Source organism: Sinohyriopsis cumingii, chromosome 11 (assembly GCF_028554795.1).
Source record: "Sinohyriopsis cumingii isolate HCF-2022 chromosome 11, ASM2855479v2, whole genome shotgun sequence".
Taxonomy (NCBI): domain Eukaryota; kingdom Metazoa; phylum Mollusca; class Bivalvia; order Unionida; family Unionidae; genus Sinohyriopsis; species Sinohyriopsis cumingii.
Genome location: NC_142971.1, coordinates 88,453,750 through 88,478,585, shown reverse-complemented (window position 1 = coordinate 88,478,585; position 24,836 = coordinate 88,453,750). Strand labels below are relative to the sequence as shown.

Genomic DNA, 24,836 nt, shown 5'->3' with positions numbered 1-24,836 from the left:
CCTAGACACTTTTATGACTAAGGGTTGGCTGGTACATGCTAAATGCAGGGAAAATCTAAATAACTTTGGATTAAGGACAATCAATTAAAATGAGGTACTAAATGTACTGTATACTAAGGTGAGATATACTGCTATCACTCATTATAGAGAGCTGATCAACTGGTTGTACATTGTAGTCAGGCTAATTTTTCTGAGTTGCTCGATCATAGGGCTGGAGTAGGGGATATCCAAGAAGCTTAATGTTGTACACATTCATGTAAATATGCCCAACTGGGCCACCCATCGATACCACAATGTTATTACTATGTAGATTGTATAGGGAAAAATATGAAAATGACATCAGCCATGGTCAGGTTTACAGCATCAGGGTTTCTCCCATCTGTTTGTTTAGTATGCTGACTCATAGGGCAAATGCAAGAGGGGTGGGGGCATAAAACCCACTCAATAAAATCCACTATGGAGTTCCAATACACTGATTGGACATCCACCAGACACAGTGAACATCCAGCTATATGTAGAGGAAACTTAATTATTCGTCTCTGTGTCCATGTCCATGGTATTGAGTGGGAAATCAAAATCCAGTGATATGTGTACTGTATTCTACTGATCTTTCCATCCATAACAGTTGCATTGTGACATCATCCCTGTTACTCATGAATGCCCTAGAACTGGAGTACAGTCCTACCAACTTATATTAATATCACTTATGCTGAGAAGCTACCTATGTTGATGAAAATACAAAGTCACCATCCCATGGTCTATTATTATTACTAAATTTGTCATGCATATATCAATGCCAAGATAAAAATTCACTATACATGTCGACAGATGCCAAAAGTCCCAACTTTGACAAATTCTTTTGCTTGTCATCATTTATGATGACAAGCTGATAGTTCTGACTCATACTCTGCTCTAAAATTATCTGATTTTGCTGCCAAGCTTTAATGCTACCATCACATTAACAAATGGGAACATGTTTGTTCTCGGAAGTTGGTTTTCTTGGTGAATTCAACAGCATGTGCACCTTTCATCAAAACAAGACAGCTGCAATCTTTAATAAAAAAAACAATGCACCCTTTAAAAAAAAGAAGTTGGAACCAAACTTGTATAAAAGAATGAAATATGATCGACTGTTGCATTTTCTTTAGTTATCTGTGACTGGAGAAAATTTACTTTATTGTGCAAGTTTCATTTTCTGCAGAAAAAATTAACTTTATGTTTATTTTGGCTACCAGCAGCAGTATAAAATGCAAATTAAATGTACAGTCTCTTGAAACTAAATCATAAGAGGAGAAGCTGAACAAGATAATGTGGGTGCACTCGATTCAAAGATCAAAAAACAGTCTGTGCTCATGTTTATGTTCATTTACATATGTTGCAGTTTAAATATCTCAGGGTGTAACTGTACATAAAATGAGACTACCATTTTCATAGATGTGTTTATAGACTGTATATATTTTTTTAATGGAAAATATGACTGATCCAGGAATTTTATAACATGTGACCTATACCCAGAATTCATAGATTTTTTATGTGCATTTACTGTACTTGATGCACTACAGACTGTATAACACAAAGGTAAAATAAATGAAAGTTGTCAATATACAAGTGTATTTTTGAAATTGTTTTGTCACTGGTCTTCATTTAATCAAAGTTTCCAATATTTTTTTCTCAGAGAATAAATCCAATGCACCAATGACAAGTTAGCCCTTACAGACAAATTTCACTTGTCTGCTAACCTTTTTTTGTGCCCCTTCCCACTCCAATAGTTATCTTGATAGCCACTAATGTTAACAGTATTACCTCAGGCCCGAGGATGTCAAGATAAATGGGTAGATATCAGCACCCCAAATGTCAATTACACATGTTCTAGGTCCTGTTATCAAAATGTTTAATTCCTCGGGAACAATTCTTACAGCTTCAAGACATTCTCTTTTTATTAGCCCTTCCCTGTATTTCTGTAGCTTATCCTGAACTCTAAACCTTTAACTTTCATGTGCTTTGAAAAGTATGCACACTTTACAGTACCATCTGTCCAAGTTCACCCAAACTGTAAACAGTGTGTTGCAGAAATTAGTGCAGCAGCTTATACAAAGAGGGAAAAACATTTCTCATGCTTCCAAATCACAAACTTAAGCTGTGAGTTGCATAAGGCTATAAAAATATGACAAACAAGGAAATATCTCAAATGAGTTCTTTCTTAAATCATGATTTTTTTGCATAAAAAATTAAATTAGTCATAATAATGTGTTTGTGTGTGTGTCTATATATATATATATATATATATATATATATATATATATATATATATACATACACACACACACTTTCTCTTGGAAATTGATGGTAGATATTCTGTGGAGGCTTCGATTGCTTTAAAATCTTGTTTATACTCTGGCACTTGTCTGAGATCACTAATATAGTTTTACTTTTCCTCTTGCATTTATATGACCAAAACTTCTGCTCAGTCGTTATTTTGTGCCTGGTCACAAAACCGTTAATTTCCTTTCTCCAAAAGAGATCTCCTTAAGTTATGATTTTAAGTCTGGTCACCCCAATTATTTTCTCTATTAAATTCTCAGGCCATAGGCAAGCCAAGACGCTCAATAATGCATAAACCCTTCATCAACTGGAATGAAACCGAGAAAGCCACAACACCAGATGCTCTGCAGCAATGCACCTGTTCAGTTTTTGGCATATCATGTAATAGATTTCATAGCTTTATTGAGCCTTATACTCCATAAGCCTTGTCGCTGTGAAATACAACTTGCCAATGAGAAGCCACGGAACATTACCAGCAATTTAACAATCAGGATATCTGCAGATTAAACCATTTAGAAAAATTGAAAAACCAAAAACAAATTAGTAACTGTTACCTATATTTACTTGTGGCAAGATCAAATAATAAATACATCCATCAAGTTTCATGACTGTAGATACACCAGTGTCAGAGAACTGAGCTAAATGCAGAAACATAATGTAATCAGTGGATTGTGAAATGTATGATGCTGTTATCTACTTTGGACCAATTAAATATATAACAAACCTTAATTAGTGAATTAAATACAATTTAATAAATGCTAATGCAATGGAAAACATTTAACATGGTAACAATCATTTGATATGTGATATAATAAAGATGGGTGCAACTTGGCTATATATTAGGGTGTGACATAACTAAAGATGTCAATGGGTACCCAGGTACTTGCCCATTAATAATCCGGGTAATAAAATGAAATGGGCACCTGTTAAAAAAAGTTTCCAAGTTCAGACTGATACGCAGATTAATGATTACAGTTTGAGGATTGTGAGGTGTGGGCATTTATTCATTATCACAAGGGCTCATGTTGTTGCTTACACTTTTTTTGTCATCCATGTACTATATAATAATAATAATAATAATAATAATAATAATAATAAAGTGTGTCCCCGCTATAGTGCGCTCCATTATAAAGCGAATTCGGATATAATGCGTTCATGGTGTGGCTCCCAAAATTTCATGTACATGTATTTTTCTTGTGCACAAAAAAAAAATATTCTTAAAAAGTACAAAAAAATGTAAAAAGATGCTAATCATTTTGGGGAAGAGATCGCGTATGAATAATACAAGACGATCGTGGCTTGGCTCCTGAAATTTTATGTATTTTTGTCGTACTGGGTCATTCTTATTTCCTACTTATCACATTTAATTGCTTCTGAAAACTGACCGACAGCCTATAGTTAGCTTAACTCATGTTCAAATAACGTCATTCATCATTTACCAACACGATCCACTGACTGCCACAGATAGTGAAAACAGGTATTAAGTGGCACTAGTAACTTATATCAGTGAAAAAAAAAAAAAAATTATTTTATAAAAATTTATCACTTGCAACTTTTGCCAGTCAGTAAAAAATTGCACCACTTTCAAAATTCTTTTGCATTTGGCGACAAATGCGAAGGCTAGCGGAAGCCCTGGATATGAATGAAAAATGTTAGAGGAGTGGGATTGTGTTGAACGTAAAAACACATTGCATCGGACCATCATTAAGGGATGAACTATGACAGGTTGAGGATAATACAAGTCATTATCTGTGGACTTAATGACTATTCGCAAAATTTAAGGCAGACATGAGAAATAGTTAAAGGGATTGCTATGCGTAAATAATTTATCAATTTCTTTTATGTCTATACTCTTTTACTAACTACTAATCCACATGGATTTGGCTGATTTGTGACAAAAATGTGGATCCAGGTAAGTAGTAAAAATAAATGTACATTTTTCAGTTATCTTTAATTATGGCATATAATATATAGACTGCTCTTTTTATGCTTTATTGCTGCTAATATTAGTAACAATTATGCTTATACCTCTCTTGGGTGGCTGAAATGTGTGAACCTACAACAAAGCAGCTCAGGTTCACATTTACGATTGTTAGGACTGATGGGTACCAATAGAAATTTCCCAGAATTTTGACATCTCTACTTAGTATTTGGGTTAATGTAACTTTATATCTTGGTGCAACATAACTTTGCCAGTGTGCAACTTGACAGGTGCGAGATGACTGTGAATAGATGTTCTAGGGTTTCTATGAAAGATTTTCATCGCACACAAACACGCCTTGTAACATCCCGTCACAAAGAAAAGAGTTATTAAAACAACTTTTTTACACAAAGAAGTTATTAAAGCAACTTTTGCACACACAAACACGTCTTGTGATACCATATTGTATGTTGAACTGATGTACCTAATCTTTCTACAGATTCGATTTCTCCATTCAGTGACCAATTTTAAATTCTGATGGAAGCAGAGATGTGTATTCTAATATCGAGAGACTTCTAGGCGAGAGGGTACATCCACGACCGCGACTGTAGCCAAAACCTGTTTAGGGAGACCTAAAAAAAAATACGAAGTCCCCAAATTCGAGGGCATCTCCCCGCAGGACCACCTTTGCGCCTCAATAATAACTGTAAATTAGACGCCACAGCTGCCGCAAAGTGATGTAATTAAATGCTACTTAGAAAGTACCATCAATTTAAACTTACTCTGGGACATAATTGTACGAGTAACTTGACCATTTATGAATAGTGTATTTTAACTCCGTAAGTTTTCGATGAACAGACGCCATTCTTGTCAATTTCCGGTTTCTAGAGTTTCCTAAACTGTAATAGGGGCTGTTCCGGGTAAAAGCAATTGTTACATTGTTTAAACAGGACACGAGATGGAGCTGGCCTTTTCATTTATATATTTATTTATTTAAAGTTATTATTTTTTTTTATCTGTTAACAGGCGACCTGACATAAGAAACGGTGTTGATTTGTTAAAGTTTACCTTCAGCTGCATATGTAAAAAGATTAAATAATTATATTATAAACATGTTATAAATCACAGCAGCCATCCTAAGCAACCATTTACAGTTTACACTAATGTTTCCTTTCTCTCTTTTTTTTTTTTTTCCCGTTTGTGTGGTAATATAATTATTTTGATCTCCTTCACTAGCTAATGACCGGAAGTACATCACCAGTCTACGTTCAGCACAATGCTTCCGGTTGTTGTCAGTGCAAGTTGCGGTTTGATCTTGCAACAAAGAGTTAGTTCATTTTAAAGAAGCACCATATAGAATGTTCCTTAGATCAAACTCTTTTGTTGCAGTGAGCCGGAATTTCCGGATAACAAGAACAGTAAATTCTTACCGCTCCCAAACACAGGTTAATCGTTTATTAAGCACGTTATAATTTTCGACCTCTTGTCGGCTTGTGTTGTTGATTGTTACACCCGCGAGATAATAACATTGGACGCCCCTTTATAGAATAGGAAAAGTGGGGTTAAAATGTGCACATCACAGACTGAATAGAACTCTTACAATAAAGCACAATCGCACCTACTGTGTACTGGATAATTATTTTTATAATGCGTGATGAACCAACCTCCAACAATTTGCTGTTTGTAAGAGGCTGGTCGTGCATGAGATAATATTTTTGAATGGCGGGAGATAGCATAACAATAGAGGTCATTACACTAAATTAAAACAGAACCTACAGTTGGCACTTGACTGTGTAATAACTTTTTGAAAGACCATTTGCCCACCGTTGATAGAACTTCCCGCACAGCGGACGCATGATTCACCCAAAACCTGTCCAAAACAACCCAAATTCACCCAAACATGCCCTAATCCAACCAAAACCCGCACAAATCCACCATGAACATAATGAAAATTAAACAAACATACCCAAACCCACAAGCAAACATTGGAAAGAGTACTATTTTGTGGAAACAAATTGTGTTGCTTTTAGTATTTGCATTGGATGGAAATGAAGTAAGGGAGACAAATATTACTGGATTCAGTGCCAGTGTTGGTTATCACATGAAAACAGCCTCATTGTGAAGTAAATAATATACCTTCAGTACCATAGATATCAGTGGAGATGAAACAATGACATATACATGACATAAATATTTGACATGATTGTATTTGGTTTTGGCAATTGGTTGTCGCTACGGGCTATTGTGATATATTGTATTCTTGACATTTTAATAAATTCTTGTAATTAGAAATCATCATAAGATACTGATTCTTTTTTCTAAATTGAAGTGCATATAACTGTAAATCCAGTATATACTTTATACTTCATGTTTAAACATGCAAAAATGTTATTGTCATTGCTTGAAATTTAATGATAAAACATTATGCACATAGGATTAATTTATGTGAGGCAGATAAAAAGATCTATGAATACATAAATTAAATGTAAAGTAATGTCTTCAAAACACAACATAGTTTAGTACGAGCTAAACTATCATTTGAGTACATACTGTGACAAAGCAGCAGTCCATGGTAGTTACAGAAGGTGGTAAAAATCAAAGAAGGGAACAAACAAAAAGAGTACATTCTAAAGTGAATGAGAATGGTGAAATTATTTTGTTATTATTTTGATTGGTATATATAAAGTCACAATAGCAAATTGTTACCATTTTTGTGCTTAAATCAGATCATACACTGTGTCTGGTTTATAAAAAAAAGAACAATGTAATATGTATGAAACAAGGACAAAATAAGAATATTACATGTATTCTAATGAAACACAACCTAGGGAGGTATTTTCATTCCACAGATATTAAATAAAGATTAAAGGAGGTGAAAAGTTTAAAATATGTATAATAATTATAATTACAGTACCCAGTCAAATGCATTTTATCCAGAAACATGCTGTGTTAGTATATTGTGTGGAAAGGTCTTTAAACTTAACTAACCATGCAGACCCAGTAAGTGTAATGAGCCTCATTGGCAAACAAATCTAAGTATTGGAAGAGAAGATTAGATGTACATTTTCTTGTGGTTTTGGGTATATTTCATTTGATTGACATGTTTATGGTCGATAACGAGCAGGTTTTGGGTGGTTTGGGGACAACATATTCCAAATGAAGAAAAGTCAGCTAAACAGCATTTACCCATAAGCACCCTTTACAGGTTTGGTAGCCGATTTATCTGACAACAAAACACCATTAAAAGGAAAATATAAAAAACATAAGCACTCACATGGTTGTGATGTGTTTATCACCTAATCATAACATAGATCTAACTCTTAGAATTATTTTGATGCAGATAGTAAAGTCTACAGATTCCTGTTTGAAGCTGAATCTTTTGGTTATTGAGATAAAAATGCAATCTTATTTCTTTGAATAGTATTTGGTGTGTTTCTGTAAGAAGTATACAGTTTTTGCAGCTAGTACTGTGACTGAATGGATAAATTGTGATGCACAACTTTTTGAAACACGAAGCCATGAGTTTGTGCCCTCTGGCAGGAATATTCATTCTTTCTTTTTCCTCCATAACATTATAATGTTTAGTATTGCATTAATATTCAACATGCCATGCATCAAAAACATAATTTGGTTAGCATTAATAATAATGTAAATGTTATTTCTGAAACTAACATTGGTGGGGAAAAAAATTCAAAGAATCATGGAAAATTTTCATGGCAGAAACATCTTTTTGGCTTGGTCTGAAAGATGAGGCTGCCAACTGCAGAAAGTTTGCAATCAGGAAATGCTTCAACTGTTACTGAAGCATGTACAACAATGTTTCTAGTGTTGATTACGATGACTTGTGCAGTAGCAATTTAGATTCCATATTGTATGTGTGTATCTGAGAGAGAGAAAGAGATAGATAAAAATAATAGTTGTCATCTGCAATTGTTGTTGTAGGGTTTAACGTCATTTTTTAGCACACGATAGGCTATACATGGTGGCCAGTAGTAATGGTGGAGGAAGAACCCGGGAAAACCCGGAAAGAACCACCAACCCTCGAGAAGCTACTGGCAAGCTTTCTGACATATCCACATTGGCCAAATACAAGACTCGAACCCATGCAGACAGAGGTGAGATGGCAATGATCCGTAATGGAGAGCGCTTTAGACCACTCGGCCACTCGGGGCCCCTCATCTGCAATTAAAAGGCTTAAAATGAGAGGGACAGAAAAGAAATCACCTGTCATCAATACAGTTAAGACAATGGATTGAATCCTGATCTCTCTCTCTCTCCCTCTCTCTCTGTTTTAAATAAAGTAAAAGCATAATCTTGTTGCAAATGATGTTGATCAGCCTTTTTCAGAAGTGAAACAATTTACAGTTTGCAAGGCATTGAGACCATGTTAATATTATCTACATATTTGATTAAGCATTATGTCTGTTGCATTATCTTCATTAGAACTAGAAAATATTTATAATCAGCTGATAATGATGTAGATAAATGGCGCCTCTCTCCATGAACCTCTAAAGGGCATTGCTTGCAGGGGATCATACACAGTACCCATTTGATACAGAATATGTCCGCTCCACGTTGATCATCCTCGACGACTTTGTGAGAAAGTATGGTGTGCAGAGCAATTCTCCAGAGACAACTCAGTCAGGACATGTGGATACATGGCGTGTTTTCTCTTAATCCTCTCTACTCCCACCATGATGTGTGTGGTTCTGAAAATACATGCAAGGTGTACTGTAGTGTCTATTTGGTGTGGTGGCTCAGGGATCACACTGCCAAACAAAGTGGGTTACTAAGTTGCCTTAAATATGTAAACTTCACCTTCTGTTTGGAAAGTGAAAACTACTTAGCCCTGTGGAGTTTTTTTTAAAGATGTTCATTGACTATAGTTTGAAACTAGAAATGCACCCTGATCCTAGTCCAGTGTTGTTTTGTAGCTTAAGGCAAAATGTAGGCATGCATCAAGCTATCATATAGCTGGTATTGATTACAACTGTGCCAGCAAGCAAACTCTTGCACGTTCACAAGCATGTGTTTTCATAGCTGATAGACCATTAACCCTTTTATGAATAAGATTGCAACTATCACCATTAACCCTTTTATGAATAAGATTGCAACTATCAGTGACTACTGTCACTGCCTGATTTCTGCAAGTTATTATTTGATGATAAAACATACAAGATTATGTTTTGAAACTTACCAGCATAGAGTAGTGTGTAAATAGCCATTTGTTGTTTTAGGAATAAAATCAGTGATCTGAAGATTGTAACTGCCAATGTGCATATATTTTCTTCATAAAATCAGTTTGAAACTGTAAGTGAACCTGTCTTGGTGAAATAATGGTGGACATCACTGCATCATAAAAGTACTACTTTATTAGATTGTCTATTTTTTTAAACCATTGGGCAAGTATATTAAGGCAATTATACAATTTATATGAGCAAAGTCTAAATATTAAGTTATTGAAAACAAGTGCAATTATATAGATCAGAAACATATGCAACATGGCCATGCTGTGGGGTTTGAAAAGCACTGTAAGGTCAAGGATGTTTTCTGACTTTTGTAAAAAAAAATACCCCAAAAAACGCAGCAAAGCATATACAATTTAACCAATGTCTAACATTAGTACAAGTACACAGATATATAATAAACAATATATTTGCAGTCCTATCAATGAACTTTCTCAAAATTAGAAAGTGAATGGTTACATCTCTCTTTCTAAAAATGTTGGCTGTGTAGATTCAGTTGGGGAAAAAGGGTTTAGTTCATTCATATATACTTTAATACTTAAGTGTGTTATTCATGAATAGTTACAGTAATGTTTTATCAGCAACAAAGAAATTAAGACAGACAGTATTGTTTGAAGACATGTTTACATTTGCTCATATGACATGGTACTGTGTTTCATACTTTGTTCCCACATCTCCCTGTTCAGCTCTCACTTCTTCCAGTTCTGCCCTAAAATTCAAGTCTAGCTTGAACCTTGATGGCCATGAACATCAACAGGAAACAACTGACCGTATCTTTTTTAGTTGTTGTTATAGGGTTTATTGCCATTTTTCAGCACATGATAGGCTAAATATTGCAGCCAGTATAACTGGTGGAGGAAGAACCAGTGAAAACCACTGACACATAAGAAGCTACTGGTAAGCTTTCTTACATACCCACGTTAGCCAAGCCTGATACTTGAACCCATGCAGACAGGTGAAATGGCAGTGATCCGGAATGGTGACCACTCAGCCACTCGGGGCCCTGCCATTACCTTAGAAATCTGCTCTTAAATACACTTTGATCATAGAATAAAAAGAAAATCTGTTCTGAATGAATAATGAAAAATATTATTTGGGTGACAATTCTGGAGTTTTTCACCTACAAGATTCACTCAGTATTTATTCAGAAATTTATATTTCTACCAGAGGTGAAGGAGTATATCATTGTACAAGTTTAAACAACAAAGAAATGCAAATATGGAATTGAAGGCATTCAGTTTAAAACAGTATATTTCACAGATCAGGTATGCTGCAGTCATGTGAGTTGCTTTATGTAAATTGTATGCACAGCAGCCATGCAAATTGCCTTTCTGGCTGAGGTATATCAGTTGACTAAATAGTTCATATCTATATATCTGTTGACAAAATAGTTTGTCACATACCTTAGCCATGCACCCTGCATCAAAGTCAAGGTCACAGCATGGGAGAATGTAAGTCTGTGGCTTGCTTCCTTGTCTAGGATATCGTCAGTATATCCCTACAGATATTCTGATGAAACTTTACATAGCTCAACACCTTATTGTACATTAGTCCATTCCTTGGCTAAAACTTCCTGGTCATTTGAGAGAAAAGGTTACAAGATGGCTATGTCATGTACCATTCACAGTTCTCTGAATATTGTTTTACCAACCATAGAGACATAACAGGAAGACACATAATACAGGTTGAAGGTTTTTAGATGAATAAAACTAATCAAACCTGTGTATAATGACCATTCAGAGGACCACAGTAAAGCAAATGTTATAGACAGGTGGTCTTTATATGCAGGTAAGAGTCATGAAAATGAATTTGAAAGAAATGACGAAGCATAGATGGATAGATAGATAAATAAATGGAATTATTAAAATAACACATTTTATTATTTTCATTCCTATTACTTTATTACAAAATGTATATTGCAGTCACAGCTGAAAATAGTGTAGATATCCTGGGATGGCCTGATATTTGGTTCTACATTGTTTACTTGAAATAATAAGTGAAACAAGCAACAAAGACTATGATCAGTTGAGGCATTATTTGATGGCAAATCATGGTTTAATCTATTAGTAATTGATAAGTAGTATTACACATGAGGAAATATGATATTTGTAGCAAATGAATGGCATAATTACGCATTATCATGTGAAAAGCGGCTTGACTTACCTTTGTCTCAACTGTTATAGATGTGACAAAATGTTGAAATAACATAAATGTCTGTCTTTATGCCTCTTTGTCTCACTGTCATGTAAAACTCTTAGTAAAGTGTTATAAAATGGCAATATATTGTTTTTGTTTTAGAATTTCAATATTCTTTTCATAAATATGTTTCTGAAAAGTAAACAAGATCCCATGTAACCTTGTTTTGGAGGTCAAAATGATCAAAGGTCAGGATTATAGGAAATGAGGAGACTTGTTTGCTGATAAAAAAATATGGAATATATAGGGGATTTGTTTTTAAATGTCATAATGTTGAGATTTAACCTCTTATCATAGTCACAGATGTCAGAATTCAAAATAAGAGTACTGAATATAAAACAAAAATTAAGATGCTTCGAGACAATTTGAATATTTTCTTGACCAGAATCTTTTCTTCATATTGCAATTGTATTTAATTTCTCATTTCTTATTTTTTCACTTTTTAGGTTGCTGGGTCATGTGAAGATAGCAAAGTCAATTATAGGTATATTATACATGTACATTACATCTTTCCCTCTGATGTTTTACCCAAAATGTTGAACACCTGATTTTATTACTGTTAATTCACTTTTCTTCATCGTGTACCAATATTTGTGGATTTTGTATTTGCCTAAAACATCATATTTCTAGACCCAGCCAAATATGTTCCACCTTATGGAAAAAAAGACATCTCAGGCACATCCACAAATATAAGTACTGACAAAAAGGCAATGTTTACAAAACAATGAAATCCTATGCCATCAGAAGTCATTGAATTCACAGTACCCTGTAATCATTTTCATTAACTGTGCTATTTAACAAATGACACTGGTACTTACTGAATTTTGGATAATAACATAGCAGTATTGACAATGAGCATTGAATACATTAAAACAAAGTTTATATAGCAGATTTGAAGTATGCAATAAAATCCTGAAATACAAATTAATTACTGTGTCCCCATGAAATTGTTACTTATTACAATGTACATGATATTTGCTAAGTATAAAATGCTATGATGAAATATAATTTGTCATACTGGAATCCTAAGGTAGTCAAGCATGATTAAATATAGTGTCATACTGGAATCCTAAGGTAGTCAAGCATGTCTTGATTAAATATAGTGTGTCATACTGGAATCCTAAGGTAGTCGAGCATGATTAAATATAATTTGTCATACTGGAATCCTGAGGTAGTCAAGCTTGATTAAATATAATTTGTCATACTGGAATCCTGAGGTAGTCAAGCATGATTTAATATAATTTGTCATACTTGAATCCTAAGGTAGTCAGCATGATGAAATATGATTTGTCATACTGGAATCCTGAGGTAGCCAAGCATGATTAAATATAATGTCATACTGGAATCCTAAGGTAGTCAAGCATGATTAAATATAATTTGTCATACTGGAATCCTGAGGTAGTCAAGCATGATTAAAAACTCATAACAGTCTGATCCAAGTTATGTAGTCCGAGGCTGTGCAATTAACTGTCAGTCAGTGTCAAATGGTGACTTCATGGATGATGTTAATTTTGTGGTACCGGTGTGAATAAAGTCCATGTTAGCTGAGTTTTAATTAATTCCAAGCTCTTTGACACTTCTCTACAGCACCACATATACAAATTCAATGATGATCCATTACACCAATGTTATCATTCTTTCATGGCCAGTTGAAGTAGATTTCCAATAAGTATGAAGTGCAGATATAAAATCATCATTAAAGTATCTTAATACGGGTAAAACCCATTATAACGCAATACTCGAGGTCCAAAGAATAACATCGCAGTATAAGCGAGATCATATTTAATTTTTTCCTAAATAAATTCACCTTAGAAAATATGCATTTGATTTTCAATGTCATCAGTTTTAAGTGCAGTGCTGGGATTAATAATCTGCTAGGGATACAAATAATTGGCTTTTCCAAGAACATGTATTTAGGATGTTAAAAAAGAGAGGTCACCTTAAATAAAAAAAATGGAAGTCATACTGCCATCTCATTATAAGCAGAATTGCATTATAACAAATTCTGTTATAATGGGTTTTACCTGTTAAAAAAATCCCCAACTTTTTCAGCTCTTAATATCCGTTGTCTTCAAATTTTAATAATGACCTTTATACGGACAAAAGGGTACCATCATAAGACCCATTCAATCGACTCCCTTAATAAGTTGCACACAACATGATCCAGAAACAGTGACCATGCTGTAAGCAAGGATTTCAATTACTGAGAGACTTATAAAAAGCTAATCGAAGTACAGAAATCGACAGAGGCAAATGTAGAGCATGGAGGTAGTAGATTACATTGTTGAATACTTGCTTGATAAAATAAACTCTGAATAAATAGCTCTTATAATGGTGTAGGGTTTTTTCTTCATAAATTACCTTAAATTTCAGGATAAACTATATCAAAGAGATCGTTAAAATCATCATTTCATATGGTTACAACAACATAACGTGTACAGCTAAACACATTGTGTATTATACATTACTGCCTATCTGTGTTGAACTGGATACATTCTACTTTTTCTTGTTCATTAAAAATTGAACAAGATTTCTTTCTTCTAAAAGATGTCCAGGTGGAGGAGATCAGAAAACACTATTAAGTACTTTGAAGCCTACCCTGTATTTTCCATCATTGAAAGAGCTGGAGTAGTAACTTGAAATTTGATGACCATGCCTCTTATTAAAGACTACTCATCTGACTTTTGTTTCAGCTAGTAAATGACTTCTTTTATCTTGGGAGTTGAAGCTGGATTTACAAGGTTGTGTATGTACTTCATGCATATTAGTGTGAGGTAAGCATACACAAAGAAATAAATTTTACTCCAGGAACTGGTTTCACTGGAAATCAAGTGCAATGCAGATTGTTATTATTCTATTCTAATATATAAAAAAGCCTCTCCATGACTCCCAGCAAACTCCCCAAATCGCCTACATCTCAACATGTTTTGGTTAGATCAGATTCTTAGACCATTGTACTTATGCTGAAAATGTTCCAGATCATATTAAAAAATATCAAGCCTCAATTTTAACCAGTTATGGATTATTTGTGTAACACTGTACACCTAAGTACAGAACTTTATCACAAAGTTTCCACATTTTTCTTTGACAAGCATGGAGAGAGCATGTGCAATTTGAAAATTTTCTATTGCAGTACAATAGTAGCAGACAAAGATTTGCTGCACAAAAGTATAGTGCCCACAGATCATTTTCAGTGGAGTTTACCACGACTTCCAGTTCCAAAATTAGAAAATACATGCCAACGATATATAAAGTCTCAGCAAGTGATTCTCTCAGACCAAGAGTTTTCAAGGACAGAGGCAGCAGTCAAACAGTTTTTAAGCGGTGATGGACCAGGTTAGCATACTTTTTATACTATACTGTGTTGAATTGTTTACATTTGTGAGCATGACCTACTTAAAAAAAATTAGTGGCCGTAGTCATTAGGAACAGAAGTCAGTTGAGTGTGGAATAATAAAGGGTGACCAAAAAATTCTTCAAAAATAACAATTACATTCCTTTACATGCGAGTTCATTTAATCTCGCATGTAAATTTTATTTTCAGTCACAAGTATACTTTGCTGCAGACAACAGCAAACCTGGAAATAGCTGGACATCTCAACCATTTTTATAAGCATTTTTGTGTAATTTTCTGCATTGCATTGTTGGTAGAACTGGTACCATGTATTTTAATGCACTCCCACCTTTGTCAATTAAAAAAATCTTGCAGATGCATACAAATGACAGAAAAGACGCACCAGATCAGTGCAGATCAGGAAATGTTCAAACTTTGGTCATGTGTTTAGTCCTCATAAGATTAAGGATTTTCATTAACCCAATTTTTAACATGAAAATATTAAAATAGGCACATCATCTCATCAAATCAGCCCTTTCACAGTATGTTCTTGCTATTCATATGTATTAAAGGCATTTTTAACATTGTTTAGGAGATCATTGTCTGGATTATATAGGTGGCAGTCCTCATCATTATTTATCTTAGTACTTAGGGCATGATGTACTGTTGCTGGTTTCTAATGGAGTTAGCCTGAATTTTTCTCACACTGGAAAATGTTGTTTCAGTGACTGTAGTGGAATGTAGCAATGTTAGTACAAATCTATTCGGTCCACTATGAAGTTGAAATTGTTTCCCACGTGTGGGTGGATTCAGAATGCTGACTGCCTGTCAGAACTGCACAAGATTGGTACTGTGTGGGTTTGATGTTGTACTAAGATTCTCCACAAAAGGAAACACAAACTCATACATTATGCCATCACTCCCTTTGTAAATTTAAGCCTGATTTGCAGACATTTTTTGTTGTTATCATTATTATCCCACTCTTCAAACACAGAAAATGAATATCACTTGTATTATGATTGAAGAAAAAAAATTCATTCATCCAAGGCATTACAGATTACAGTAGCATTTAGTGACATGTACATGTGGTCTACATTCATGTACAAAGGATTAAGATCAAGGTCAGTGGTGTTTTTATTAGTTCTTGCAATGCAGTCCTTTGTAGTAGTGTCAAGTACATATTTTGTGTAGAAATCATGGTTGCTGGCATATTCTGTAGGTAGTCACTCACAACGGCAATTTTATATAATAAATTATTTTTAGTATTATTATTATTATTATTATAAGATTGTGATTTCTCTAAACACCTAAAAGTCATTATGTGAGATGTTTTAGTCTGTTTGCATGAGAAATTTTGTGTGGTTTCCAAGTATGGTAGTATTATTTTGACTGAATTTGAAACAGGAGAGTCTTGGTACGTGTAACTTTATCCACATTTGATGCAGATTTTGCTGAATGTATTTCATTGATGGCATATTCGTTGTTGCAGTTAATTTTGAGTTCTTTAGTAAACATCTTTAATCCTTTCAGTATTACTTCAGATCGCTCATACTATAATTCAACTAAACAAACTTCAAACAGTGAAGCCAGCTTACCCTGCAGACATGATCAAAGGGTGAAATAGTAACTATATTGTCAAGTCTTTCTTGAATCAAATATACATGTACATGTACTATGAAACCAAAATGCAAAAAAAAAATTAAAAGGAAATAATTTTTCATTAATACATTTGTGTATGCTGGAGATTACATTGAAATTGGAAACCTCCCTAATTGTACAGGAAAAACACTGCACGTGTTAGGTTCACGTGTATAGAAATGAAAACCAAATGCCAGTCATACCAGACCACTCCAGTAGCCTGGTGGTTAGAGTGTCCGCCTCGATGCAGGAGGTCGTGGGTTCGATCCACAGGCCAAGTCATTCCAAAAACTTATAAAAATAGTACTAACAGCTGCCTCGCTTGACGCTCAGCATTAAGAGGTTACTGTTAGGACTGGTTCGGCCTGGTGTCAGGATAATGTGACTGAGTGGGACATCATGCTACATATCTGTGGCATGATGCCCAGTGCTAGACATCACTATAAACTGTTACACTGCAAACACACACACACCAGTCATACCCTTAATACTTTGCAGAAATTACCCAAAATGACCTGTTAAAATAGCAGTAATATGTGGTGGATTTACTGTCATGTATGCCATTATTTCATACAAATCATACTGCCAACTGAAACTGAAACTCATTTCTTGCTCAAATTAATTGGAGTTTTATGTTGTTAAGGTCTGCATAATTAGTATTAATTTTGTAAGTATATTTAAACAACCTACTTCACCCTTTTGGAGACAGATTTTAATTGCTTTGGAGACAGATTTTGGTTGCTGCATGATGATTTTTTAAGCTTTCCATAGAGCATCCAGTTGATGGTTTCACTTCCAGTTGCCGTGTTTTAGTTGCATGTGTGACAGTTTAATTCACAACTTGGAGTGTTGTTTAGCCTTGTGTAAATGTATTCCCCAGTTGTCATTGCTGTTGTGTGCGTGTGTGTTTATGTATATGGATTTTAAACATAGCTTTAACAATTTGAGTGTTATCACTATGAATGTTATTGTTGTGTGGTTTAACGCCATTTTTCAGCACACGATAGGCTATACATGGCGGCCAGTATTAGTGGTGGAGGAAGAACCTGGGAAGACCTGGAAAGAACCACTGACCCACGAGAAGCTACTGGCAAGCTTTCTCACATACCCACATTTGATGAATCCTAGACTCGAACCAGCGCAGACAGAGGTGAGATGGCAGTGATCCATAACAGAGAGCGCTTTAGACCACTCGGCCTCTCATGGCCCCCACTATGAATGTATGCAGTGTGTCAGTTTACAGTCTAGCACGAGGGCATCATGGGGCTCATATGGCATCATGTCCCACCCAGTCACATTATCTTGACAACAGGCTGACCAGTCCTAACACTAAGCTTTTAATTCTGAGCGCCATTCAAGGCAGGCCATTGTAGTAGTCTCATTGAAAGTTACAAGTAAAAAAATTTTCAAGAAATATATATCAAAAGTGAAAAGCATATGGAAAATAGATTTATACTTTAGCACCATCTATCTTCGTATCGCATGATGTCTAAGTAAAAACATTAATTATTACCCTGAAGTTGTATGAAGTACATTTCAAATTTACTATTCCATATCTGTGAATGGTTTATAACTTGCATCAGGCACCTGCAACTTGGCCTCAAAAGTCATTGGTGAAATGGAAATAAAAGAAAGGGTGATTTCAAATTGGACTCAGTGTGACACTAATGTTGAGATCTTTAAGAATATGATTTGTTCAGATTGGGCAGTTTTAGGTATCTGTGTTTGAGATTTGTGTCAGATCTTTTTTAGGTTACTTATAATATGAGGAAAAATATGCTTTATCCTTAAGTCATCGATTCAAGATTTTCATTAGCTGTATTTTTCTTTCTTATCTTTTTCAGTTCTGCATAAAGAATTGGTTGCCATGGACAAGGAGAATACACACACCAGTTATATATCAGGTAGCTACAGAGAATCTTACACAATTGTTCATTTCAAATCAAACTTAACAAATGAGTTTTAAAATGCCTGGCTCTTGAAAGCCGTTGTAAGCAAAATATTTTAATTATTAATTATTCCATGAGTTTAATAAATATCATTTGAAAGGAGAACAAATCTAAATGAAATATTTATCACTTCATCAAAGCCATTGATTTTATTCAAGAAAACCAAATAGTATTAAAGTGAAATGAAGTAAGTTTCAAAGTCATTGTGACTTTGCATAATATGACATTCTGACATTATTTGTGATGTCAGGATTTGATATTTTCAAATGTTAAATATGATGTAATAAGGATGGACTATATGGATTACAGGATATGTTACATGTATATACATTCAGAATGGATCTATTTTGCCAGTTTGGATGTGTTTTCTAAAAAGATTTATCAAAATAAAAGCTTTGTGTTAACTAGGGTATGGTCAGCTTGACAGGTATCACAAATAGCCAGTGTTACCTAAATTATTTGTTCTAAAAGAAATATTCTAGTACTAGGTTCATTGCCCTTCCCTGGATGGGAATTTTAAAAAAGGTTCAAAATAAAATGTAAAAAAATGAGATAAATGAGATAAGAAAGTTAGAACTTTTTTTATATAAAAATGACCTCATGTTTGGCAGCTGGGAAACATAGAAAGAAAGAAAGACAAATGTAGGTGTTTATATTTAAGATGTACCTAAGTTTGCTTGATGAATTTTATATTTAAGGTTCACATCAGAATGGCAGAACCAGATAGTTATTATGTTTACTGTCCATTTCTGCACAATTTACCCAAAACATAATATTTACTTTCAAAAATTGGACATGAATCCTTATGCCCAAGCCATATTCTCTGGACAGAGGGGGGAAGATAGTTCTAATGATGGCGATCTATCCATCATGTTCCAGTTTGTCCAGTCTGGCCATCACAAATGTTTTTACCTCTTTTGAACTGCTAAATGAATTCAAACAAGCTTGGGTATTAGAACTACCTAGACTTAGAATAGATTTGATTTTCAACATTTTCTGAATGCATTATAGCTTTGTTTGACTTGGACATAGCATATTAAACTAAAAATGCACCACATTCTGAGGGCATTCTTTTTCAGTCATACATTTCTTCTCAAAGATGTTTATTTGCCCATGTTGATCATATTTTCTGTGTTTAAATTTTGGACAAATTATTCAGTATTCACCCTAGTCATTGTTGATAAACATAATTTCAGCCACAACTGTTTTTGGCTCCACTGGTAATACACCAGAACAGCCTATGGATTGGAGGATTGCCATGAAACTTTACACATACATGCATCCCATTGCTTAGTTCATCACAGATGAAACTTGTTGTTGTTGTGGGGTTTAACGCCATTTTTCAGCACACGATAGGCTATGCATGGCAGCCAGTATTAATGGTGGGGGAAGAACCACTGACCCACGAGAAGCTACTGGCAGGCTTTCTCACATACCCTAGACTCGAACCCATGCAGACAGACGTGAGATGTCAGTGATCCATGATGGAGAGTGCTTTAGACCACTCGGCCACTCGGGGCCCCCACAGATGAAAATGGTGTTGCCCAGACTTACAATATAACTAAGAGCAGTAGCCATCTTGAAAATCACTACTCTAGAATGAATGATCATATCACATATCAAGGGGTTTTCTTGAATAGATTTCATAAGATGTCAGTTTGGTCATAAATGAAAATTGTGTCAGTCTGATGTCCAATATGGCCACCACAGTGGTCATCTTGAAAATCTTTTTCTTCCTACTCCCTCTAAACAGAAAGTCATATTTACCTGGGGTTTTTGCTAAATGACTTCTTATGATGTATAGTTGGTCATAAACAAAAAATGGTGCTAATGTTAGGTCCAATATGCAAAAACAGCAGCTATCTTGAAAATCTTCTTATCATTACTCCTCCAGAATGGATGGTCATATCAACAAAACCCTAAAAGACTTCTTGTGATGTCTAGTTTGTCCTGTTTTGAAAATGGTTCTGATCTGACTTCCAGTATGGCCACAAAAGTGGCCATCTTGAAAACCTTGTTATTGCTACTCCTCCTGAATGGAAAGCCATATCTTGAAAATGTTTATCTTTTTCCCTCTCCAAATGGATGACTATATCAACATTGGGTTAACAGTGACAAGCTTCTTATGATGCTTAGCTGGTCCTAAATGAAAATGGTGCCAGTTGTAACATATTTCATGTTATTTTTCATACACCATCAAGCCATAAAAATAATAATTAATTCTAGCATGTTTTTTCGTACACAAAAAATTTAGTTTTTTTCGGTCATCCTATTATTTTATGTACATAAAACGATCTACTGCAAAGAGTTACTTTTACCCCCCAAAAAAGTATGGCCCTTTAAGTTTTACAGCTAAGAATAAGAGATAAAATCATTGTTTTAGTTTTTATTTATCTATTATTTTTATTTCATTTTGTTAAAATTTAAAGACAGGTTTCCATTTCGGACGGATTTAAAAATATACCAAAGTTTGATTTAGGTACATCAAATGACCAGGGTATTGTTTTGCTAAGCAAGTTATGAGTAGTGAATAACTTTGGGCATGTTCTTAACTGCGGCATTGAATAGTGAAATGGGAGATTCACGCAATATAACAATCGTCGTTTATAATCATGCATGTAGGTCATTGATAATTTCTTTCTTTTATCATTGTATTTCACTGCATATTTTTATGTTTTTATTTGCATCACGTTTCAAACAGCATCAGAAAAAATGCTCATGTATCACTTAGATATGCAAAATGACCATTTCTTTGACGAGTATATTTGGTACAATCCCATATGAGATATATAAATATTTGTTTTCTCAATGAAACACAAACTGGAATTATCTGTTTTCTTTGCATAAATGTGTAACTGAGGCATCTAATAATGAAAAAAAAAAAAAACCTAAAGAAATATTCACCAATTATAAGTGTGTAGAAAGCACTTTGCTCAGCTTATTTGGAAAGGGCATCTATTTTGTTAACCGAGAATCTATTCACATTTATCATATTGCCCTTCTTCGTCTTTTGTATTGGCAGGAATATGTGATTGCTGTATATGTTCTGCTGTTGTCATTACAATATATAACGCTTTTTGTTAACAGCTGGACAATGTCATTAATGAGCGCGCTTGATTACATCAGTCAGTGTAACAAAGAAACACATGCATTTGAAAATGAGTTTAGAAGCCATTTTAGTTTATTTATCCAGTAAAAATAATATCTCAGTACAGGAAGATGCAAAGACCACAGACCATTGGGCAATTAATCTTATTGTCTCAGTATAGTACTACAGTAAAAACTATAAAAACCCAGTTAGCTTTAATCATAAATGCAAAAGTCATTGACCCTGTGAGTTTGATTTATATATAGTTAATATCTTAAAAGATATTGGTCTGTTCATGCTTGGGCATATCTTCATTATTAAGTTTCTTCAAACCCCTGCAAAAGGGAGAGACTTTTATCCCACCACCACCTAAATGCATTGAACCACCAAACAAAAGGAAGAAAATTGGACCTGGATGGCCCAGAAAAGACAATGGTGAAGCCCATCACCTGTCTGTTACTTCAGTTACCGAGATCACCAATGTAAAAGATGATGCTGAACTGCACAAATCAAAAGATACTATTGAAAAGGTGACCATTGTTGCTGAAAAATTTCCTGAGCCTGCAGTAGACAAGCTGGACTAAAGCAAAGATAAGAGGGATATAAGGTAGTTTCCTGGTACGGCAAAGTCACCAGTAAGAGGACAGTATAAGAAATGGGACATTAACGGTAAAATTAGAATTATTGAGGTGGTAAATCTATGTGGAATAAGGCCCATAGCTGGAATTAGGCCCATGGCTGCACCGTACCGCCTTACACCAAGTACTTTATCAAGCTGGATGAAAATGGGTTTTTCGAAGAATATTAAAAGGACAAATTTGTATGTTAGGTTGTTGGGTGTCTTGTGTTCCGCAGGCCTTGTCCGGGTGTGATCCCTTCATTTTTTGTACACGGTCATTACCACAAAATGATAATTATTTATTTTGCTTCAAAATTTTCATACACTGAAATTAATAAATATTTTTTTGTGTATGAAAAATAACATGAAATACAGTAGATCCAATATGGCTTCCATGATGGCTGTCTTACAAATCTTGTCACTTCTGTGCTAAATAGATGGTAATTATGATTGGTTTTTCACCATGTCCTAAATGAAAATGGTGTCAGTCATACATTCTGTGTGGCTGCCATGACGACTGTCTTAAAAATATTGCTGTCACTACTCCAGAATTGATGAATAGTATGACTTTGTTGTTTTCATGAAAAGACTTCTAATGATGTCTACTTTGTCCTACATGAAAACTATGCCAAGCTGACATCCAATATGCAAACAACAGCTGCTGATTTGAAAATTTTTTATTGCTGAAGAGTATCAGAGGTAGTTTCAACACTTGGCAGATAAATGGAAAAATTCCTGGATATTTGTTTCACCCAGAAAAGTGTCTGCCCTTCAAAAGACTTTTGTCATGTAATGTTTGATGTATAAGTTCCATGTGTGTATCTATCTGTCAACTTGTCTTTCTTTTCTAATTCTAGTATAGCCCTTAGATAGTTACATTTGTCTTTTTTCATTCTTGTATAGTACTTAATAGATACATTTTCTTTTCTCATTGTTATAAAGTCCTTAGCTAATTACATTCTTGTAGAGTTCTTGGTTACATTTTTTTTTCAGAGCCCTGGTTTGACATGTATTTGGCTGATAGAAGACCAATAGTCCTTAATTACAACCCATTTATGGCATTCACTGATGACCCTAAGCCTGAGTACATGAATCAGGTATATTTTAGTCTGTGTTAATTATGTCCAAAATAGGCATTGCTTCCATTTGCTTGTATAATTTGTGAGGTTTTCATATCATGCAATCCAAACTTTAGTCGCTGACCTAGTTCATAACTTTTATTTATGCTGTAAGTCTGACAAAATTAGAAAGTATGAAATTCAATAGAATATAGCAGGTGAACTAAGTTTTCAAAAACCTGTATTCATTGTATTGGCTGACAACAAGCTTTTACCACGTGTACTAATTGTCACCATAATGCTTATATCTTCAGAATAGGTGCATATTTTTATGTTTTATGCATTTCTTTAACAGATCATTGAGGTGCTTTTAAAAGTATTCATAATAAGTAAACTATAAATTTGCATCCATTTGTGGGATATTTACACTGGCAACACAGTGAGAATGATCTTTGAAATGAATGCATAATAAGTAAGTGATTTGGATTTTTGACATGGCTTTAACAATGTAGCATGATGTCCCACCCAGTCATATGATCCTGACATCAGGCTGACCTATCCTAGCACTAACCTCTTAATGCTGAGCGACAAGCGAGGCAGCTGTTAGTACCATTTTAAAAGTCTTTGGTATGACTAGGCCAGGGTTCAAACCAGCAATCTCCCGTATCCGAGGCATGCGCTATAACCACTAGGCTACTGGAGCGGTCATAACAAGTAAGAATGTGAGATATTAGCATGATGGTGACAATTGGTGAACTGGAAAAACTGGTCCTAAACTTTTTTATTTGTGATTAAAGGAGGATCATAATAAATATGGTGTATAATTATCCAGACAGATGGTTCTGAAACTAGAATTGAATATTACAAGCCACCATTTTATTGGTTCCATACTTTCTAGAGAGTAAATGGACTGGCAAATATTATTATTAACATTTTTTTCTCTTAAACATCCTTGCTTTTGATGGTGATTCGTGTTATTTTTTCAGTGTGATAATCCATTGGTTTCAAAAATGCAATAATTCAAATGTATTGGTTTCAAGATTGCAATAATCCTTTTGTATTAGTTCAAAAATGCAATAATCCATATGTATTGGTTTCAAGAATGCAATAATCCATATGTATTGGTTTCAAGAATGCAATAATCCATATGTATTGGTTTCAAGAATGCAATAATCCATATGTATTGGTTTCAAAAATGCAATCATTCATTTGTGTTGGTTTCAAAAATGCAAGAATCCATATGTATTGGTTTCAAGAATGCAATAATCCATATGTATTGGTTTCAAGAATGCAATAATCCATATGTATTGGTTTCAAAAATGCAATCATTCATTTGTGTTGGTTTCAAAAATGCAATCATTCATCTGTATTGGTTCAAAGCAATCAAGTTTCATGTGTGTTTCATTAGTGTTAGGACTGGTCAGCCTGATGTCAAGATAATGTGACTGGGTGGGACATCGTGCTA

At 34.5% G+C, this 24,836-nt stretch overlaps 2 protein-coding genes across 2 annotated transcripts in view; one reads left to right on the top strand and one right to left on the bottom strand.

Moving 5' to 3' along the window:
• Positions 1-5,446, bottom strand: part of LOC149788937 (muskelin-like) — a 66,781-nt gene extending 61,335 nt beyond the window's left edge. The window contains exon 1 of the mRNA XM_089975081.1: positions 5,026-5,446. Coding sequence (XP_089831207.1) covers positions 5,026-5,108 — 83 coding nt within the window. The 5' untranslated portion in view covers positions 5,109-5,446. The remainder of the gene's footprint in view (positions 1-5,025) is intronic.
• A 58-nt stretch (positions 5,447-5,504) lies between these two features.
• LOC149788936 (carnitine O-palmitoyltransferase 2, mitochondrial-like) overlaps positions 5,505-24,836 on the top strand; it is a 49,103-nt gene continuing 29,771 nt past the window's right edge. The window contains exons 1-5 of the mRNA XM_089975082.1: positions 5,505-5,688; positions 12,132-12,169; positions 14,819-15,021; positions 18,502-18,561; positions 23,307-23,410. Coding sequence (XP_089831208.1) covers positions 5,602-5,688; positions 12,132-12,169; positions 14,819-15,021; positions 18,502-18,561; positions 23,307-23,410 — 492 coding nt within the window. The 5' untranslated portion in view covers positions 5,505-5,601. The remainder of the gene's footprint in view (positions 5,689-12,131; positions 12,170-14,818; positions 15,022-18,501; positions 18,562-23,306; positions 23,411-24,836) is intronic.